The 417-nt window shown below is 42.9% G+C and overlaps 1 protein-coding gene across 1 annotated transcript in view; it reads left to right on the top strand.

The window, feature by feature from the left end:
* The window catches only part of LOC107578691 (MAM domain-containing protein 2-like), a 1,609-nt gene extending 1,201 nt beyond the window's left edge, over positions 1-408 (top strand). The window contains exon 4 of the mRNA XM_016264621.1: positions 259-408. Coding sequence (XP_016120107.1) covers positions 259-320 — 62 coding nt within the window. The 3' untranslated portion in view covers positions 321-408. The remainder of the gene's footprint in view (positions 1-258) is intronic.
* The last annotated feature ends 9 nt before the right edge of the window (positions 409-417 follow it).

Here is a 417-nt window from a genome sequence, read left to right on the forward strand (position 1 = left end):
ATTCTTTTATGTGATGTATTGCAGTAGGTTGTGTGAGGTCAGGTGACTGCAGTGCAGTAACAGCAGGTGGGGGGAGCAGGTGCTTTCTTTACTGCAGTTCTCACTGGGATGTGTCTGTGGACGGATCACATACTGTTACTATAGTTATCTGAATGTGTCTACTGAGGCAGCAGTAATATGGCACCCTGTAAGACACAGGGGATGTATTTGTACATGTGCTTATACATTTTATAACTCTCTTTTTCTCTCTTTCTCTAGATCCTGGAGACAGCATCGCATACTCAGGATTTTCTGAAAATTTTAATGAAATTGAGTACTGAGCGAGGCCCAGGAATGCTGATATGTGTTTGTTTGTATTTGTGTGTCACTTGGGACGGGGAGACTGGGAGAGAGAAACGAACATTTGTTACCTAGACT

Source organism: Sinocyclocheilus grahami, unplaced genomic scaffold (genome assembly GCF_001515645.1).
Source record: "Sinocyclocheilus grahami isolate Dianchi unplaced genomic scaffold, SAMN03320097.WGS_v1.1 scaffold11522.1, whole genome shotgun sequence".
Classification (NCBI taxonomy): Eukaryota; Metazoa; Chordata; class Actinopteri; order Cypriniformes; family Cyprinidae; genus Sinocyclocheilus; species Sinocyclocheilus grahami.